Here is a 5,357-nt window from a genome sequence, read left to right as displayed (position 1 = left end):
GTATCATCAGGTCACTTCTGAGATTGCAGGGAGTGTTTCTTCACGCAATTTTGAGACACACAGAGCCTGCTGTGAGCGGTGGGCAGGTGTGGTGTCTGCATGCTGGCTGTGAGGGTCTGGGGGCTCCAAATGCTCTAGGGAGCCTCAGACAGGGTGCTGGGGTGCTGCTGCTGTCTGAGGACTGCTGGAGCCCTGTGCTCTGGTGGCAGGGTTGGTAGCCATCTGGCACTCCTATGGCAGTGCTTCTCTGTGGAGTGGCCACAGGCCGCTGTGGCAGAGCCTCAGATGGGAGGAATGGGACAGGAGGTGGCTTAACCCTAAGCCTAACTCTCAGAGCACAGGGGCCAGGTGCAGACGGCGCCCACTAGTTAGCTGGGCAGTGAGTGGGGAAGCTGAGGTCCGACTCTTCTATCTGCTGGCCATGGAAGGAATGACCCTTCTCAGGAAGGCTGTGTCCAAAACTGGTCAGCACACTGCCTCCCAGGGCTTCATCTGAGTGCTGGGAAGATGAGGCGTGGGGCACAGCCACTGCCAGTCCTGGGGGGCACGGCCAGTCCCCCGTGGGCCCTGGCCCTTCCACTGACCTCCTGTCCCTCTCCCAGGCACAGCTGGAGTCCCACAAGTGGCCACACCTGTTTCATCGCCTCACCTCCCGCTCACTCCTGGATCACTTGACCTGGCGGCCACTCCCATCAGTCAATTCACTGGGCCCTCCTGTCACCGAAGCCAGTGGCCGTTTCTCAGGCTGCGTCTTCCTTGGCTGCCTCCGCCTCAGCCTCCTGGTTGCTCCTGCCTTGGGCTGTCTGCAGGCTTGCCTGTGTTCACCATCGTGAGATGCTGGGCTTTGGGGTTCTTCCTGCTCGGTCTAGGCCGCTCTTCTCTTACTTAGCTCCTGGCTATTCTGGTTCACACCTGCAGTCTCCCTCTGATCTCCAGAGTCATATGGGTGACAGTCCCTCAGATGGCCCATGGTCCTCTGTTTGCCCAGCACAGCAAATGGAGGTCGGCTCTCCTTGTCCAAAGCTGGTATTCTTGGTGTTGGTGGACAGCGTGTCAGCCACCACACAGGCTTGGTGCCATCCTCGACCCCGCCCTCTCCCTCATTCCCCTCTAGGCTGTCACCACCCTTCTCTATTTCATTTTCTTCTATTTCTGTGCATCCCACCACTGTCTCCGGAGGCCAGGTCACTGCTATCTCTCTGGCTGCCCTGGCCTCCTTAATGCCCCCAGTGCATCCACGCCAGTTTCTCTCCACTCTGCAGGCAGAGTGGTCTGTTCAAAATGCAAATCTGATCACTGCCTCCCTCTTCGTGAAAATGCCTCCATGGCTTGTGCAAAGATAGGAGCCCTGGCGTGACTCTGAGGCCCTGAGACCAGCTCTGGCCAGGCTTGGTGGCATCTATGCGTCCTTGCTCCCCCTCTGTGCTCTGGACACAGGTCACTCCTCCACCCCTTTGACTCCTTCCCACCCTCCCCATGTCCCCAGCAGGATCTGGACAGCTCTCTCCCTTCTGGCATGTTCTTATCCACTGGACCAAAGCTCAAGTGCTGCTTCTCCAGACCGGCCACTGGCATTGTGCCGTGAACTCTTCTGCCACACCACTTCAGAGCTGTTGGGGAAATGATTCTGTTCACGTGTACCTCCTCTCCCTGGACCACAGGCTCCACGCAGCCAACCGCCGGCTGCCCTGTGTTCATGAAGGGACATAGCTGGCTCACAGGAGGTGTCCACGAGCATCTGCCGAATGCGTGGATAAACAGTGTTTGCACCTGCTGTCAGACACTCTCTCCAGCAGGGTGTCAGGGTGGACTGCAGGCCCGTGCCAAAATCAAGGCTGCAGGGTGTCTGTGCCTACCGCTTGATAAGGCCACGGGATTGCCTTGTTTTTTAAAAACGCAGATTTTTGTTACTGCTGAATGAACCAATATTCATTCCAAATAATTATCCCTTCCTGCTTGCTAATTTATTTCAATTTTTCCAGTGATGTTAGGTTCTAGCTTATGTTTTTTCTTTCCTGACTCTTCTACGACCCTCGGAATGTGGGGATGCTATCTGCCCTCCTCCTTGGCCTCTTCTCATTTTCTGATTTCCACACACTCGTGGATCGGGGCTCGGAGATCTCCCCGGTAGACATGGCAGGGCCAGAGGGCTGAACCACCGAGCATGTCAAGGTGTTCCCTCGTCACTACGGTGGGTCCATGTTTACGGAGCACCAGGCTGTGCTGGGGTGGAACAGCACTTCGCCCCTCCAGCCTCGGGCTGAAGCCCTCCCTCCGCACTGATCACAGCTGGAAGCCTGCCCGGGAGGCTGGGAGCTCTGCAGCTGCGTTTCCTTCTACTTCCACAAGCCATCTGCTGCATGCATACAGCTGGGTGTGAATGCAGAGTCGTACGAGGGTGGCCTGGGTGGCGGCCACAGCTTTCCAGGTGCCTCTAAGCTCTCTTGGATTGGGCATTTCACAGCTGGAACCCCTGTCCCTGACCAGATGAGCACTGGCCTCTGTTCTCTGAAATTCTTGGAGACTCCCTCCTGAGCCAGCCTAGGGCCCATGTCCTCCTGGCTATTAAATAACAGGCAGAGGTGGCCGAAAGCTGACGCGGGAGCTCATGAGGCTCCTGGGGATCTGCTCCCTCCGTGGGTTTGTTCTCTGTGTCAGTTTTCTGCCACCTCTGCCACAGAGGGAGCCTCAGAGGGCGGTGGTCAGTTCAGCAGACAGTCCGTTTGGGTGAGTTAGAAAGCAAGACCAGGCCGGGCGCCGTGGCTCCTGCCTGTAATCCCAGCAGGCCAGGCGTGGGGGCTCACGCCTGTCATCCCAGCACTTTGGGAGGTCGAGGCAGGCAGATCACGAGGTCAGGAGTTTGAGACAAGCCTGACTAACATAGTGAAACCCCGTTTCTACTAAAAATACAAAAATTAGCTGGGCGTGGTGGTGCATGCCTGTAATCCCAGCTACTGAGAAGGCTAAGGCAGGAGAATCGCTTGAACCCAGGAGGTGGAGCTTGCAGTGAGCCAAATCACACCACTGCACTCCAGCCTGGGTGACAGAGTGAGACTCCATCTCAAAAAAATAAAATAAAAAGCAAGACCAGCCCAGGAGAGGGGCTGCCTGTTGAGTCGGCCTCCTCTGTGGCTGGCCCAATGGGTATGGCCAGAGCACTGGGGTCCTCCCTGGCTCCCCGAGCCTCCTTCAGCCTCAGCACTGGCCTCCCTGAGCTCTAACTACTGCATCCAACCTACTGGGAGCCCCACAAAGGCTGGGCTGGCCATGACACTCCTCTGGGTCCCCTGCCCAGCACAGGGTGGCCCGATGCTGGGAAGGCTTCCCGGGAATCCCCAGAACCATGGTCATGGAGAATGGCCTCCTCAGTCCCTCTCCAGTGCTGCTCCAGCTGCCGAGAGCTGGTGTGGAACATGGTGACGACATGGGAGCGGGCGGGGGAAAGAGGAAGTTGCCACCTTTCACGGTCACTCTGATGGCGGAAGCCGCAGCAGAGGAGCCAGAAGGAGCCCACTGCTGTCTCCTCTGCAGCCCTGAGCTCTGCTGCTCTCACAGCCCTGTGAGGGAGGAATGATCACCCTCCCTTTTACAGAAAGACACTTACGGCCCAGAGAGATTAAGCAACTTGCCCAAAGACACACAGCTCTGAAAAGACCTGTGCTCACCTCATTATCTTGTGCACATCACTTTCTATCATTTTATTCCACCCTTGTGTGAGAAATCTTTCAAAAAGATAATGCTGAAATATTCTGGAAGCAAAGCCTATGTCTGTGGTTTGCTTACAGCTAACTTGTGGGAAAGCAAAATGTGTGAGGGGACAGGACAAACTAGTTCGGCAAAATATTACTGTTGGAGTTGGGTGATGAGGACAGAGGAGTGCACGGTAACCGTTCTTCACTTTTGTATGTTTGAAATGTTTCACAATGAAAGTTCTGTAAAATTTAAGAAACGCCGGGCGCGGTGGCTCAAGCCTGTAATCCCAGCACTTTGGGAGGCCCAGACGGGCGGATCACGAGGTCAGGAGATCAAGACCATCCTGGCTAACACGGTGAAACCCTGTCTCTACTAAAAATACAAAAAACTAGCCGGGCGAGGTGGCGGCGCCTGTAGTCCCAGCTACTCCGGAGGCTGAGGCAGGAGAATGGTGTAAACCCGGGAGGCGGAGCTTGCAGTGAGCTGAGATCCGGCCACTGCACTCCAGCCTGGGAGACAGAGCCAGACTCCATCTCAAAAAAAAAAAAAAAACTTAAGAAACAACGCTCCTATGCCTGATTTGGGAACCATCTGTTCTCCTCACAGCCCTCGTCTACTGAGTGCTGAAGCAAACGTGCACCTGACCTCAGGGACTCCTCGCTGCAAAGCTGCGCGGTGGGGACAGGTGTTCTCCTATTTTACCAATAAGGAAACTGGCTCAGAGAGGGAAAGCTCCTTGCCCGAGGTCACGCAGCTGTGGTTTCCGAGTCTGAATCTGGGTGGGCTCAGGCTGGGTCCCAGGCCCTGCCTCATCAGTCTGGTCCAGGGCTCTTCCATCCCGAACCATTCTGCGCCAGGAAGGGAACAACCCACAGTCCACAGCAGCGCCCAGTGAGGAGAGGCAGTGCCCAGAGAAGGTCCTCTTCGGGGTGCATGCTTTTTTGTGGAAGGACAACTCGAGGTCACCAGAGACATGGGGAAGCACTCCTGGCCGGGGCCTGGGTTGGGACTGGGGAACTCCAATTCCAGTCCATGCTACGCAGCCTGGTGACAGACCTGTGGGTTGTCCAGGTGGACAGGAGCTACTGGTTTCCTGAGGGGAACCAGGCCAGGGCTTACCCCCAGCCCCACCACCGAGACATGGCTCCAACATCAGGCAGGTCAAATCTGCCTGGTCATATGACAGACCTCACTGCTGACACTTGGGGGTCAAAGGGAACAAAGCAGGAGACTGGGGTCTCACCCCCTGCATATCATCCACCCAGCACCCACCATCCCCACACTCACCTCTTCTCCAGCCACGTGCTACCATCCACCTCCCCTTTTATACAGTGACCCACCCCAGATCCATCAATTCACTCCTCTCCCCTTCCTTCCTTCTAACATCTGCCCACTCACTCATTTACTGCCCACTCACACATCCACTCGCCTACCCATCCATCCACCATTCACTTTCACTCATCCATCCCCATCCACCTGTCCCCTTCTCTTCACCCAGCTGCTATCACCCACCTCTCTTTTACAGTGACCCCCAACCCCCCAACAGAACCATCAATTCACTCATCTACCCTTGCTCCCTCCTTTCTAACATTCACCCCCTCAACCCCCTACCTTCCCCTCCATCTATTCACCCATCCACCCACCCACCCATCCACCTTCCCCTC

At 56.2% G+C, this 5,357-nt stretch overlaps 1 protein-coding gene across 1 annotated transcript in view; it reads right to left on the bottom strand.

Annotated features, from left to right (window-relative positions):
• The window catches only part of RASGEF1C (RasGEF domain family, member 1C), a 52,165-nt gene that overhangs the window by 42,864 nt on the left and 3,944 nt on the right, over positions 1-5,357 (bottom strand). The window contains exons 5-6 of the mRNA XM_011952923.1: positions 3,240-3,557; positions 1,642-1,738 (exon numbers count right to left, since the gene is read on the bottom strand). Of these exons, the coding sequence (XP_011808313.1) occupies positions 1,642-1,738; positions 3,240-3,557 (415 nt within the window). The remainder of the gene's footprint in view (positions 1-1,641; positions 1,739-3,239; positions 3,558-5,357) is intronic.

Source organism: Colobus angolensis, unplaced genomic scaffold (genome assembly GCF_000951035.1).
Source record: "Colobus angolensis palliatus isolate OR3802 unplaced genomic scaffold, Cang.pa_1.0 Scaffold350, whole genome shotgun sequence".
In the NCBI taxonomy this organism is placed as follows: domain Eukaryota; kingdom Metazoa; phylum Chordata; class Mammalia; order Primates; family Cercopithecidae; genus Colobus; species Colobus angolensis.
This window is presented reverse-complemented; position numbering and strand designations above follow the sequence as displayed.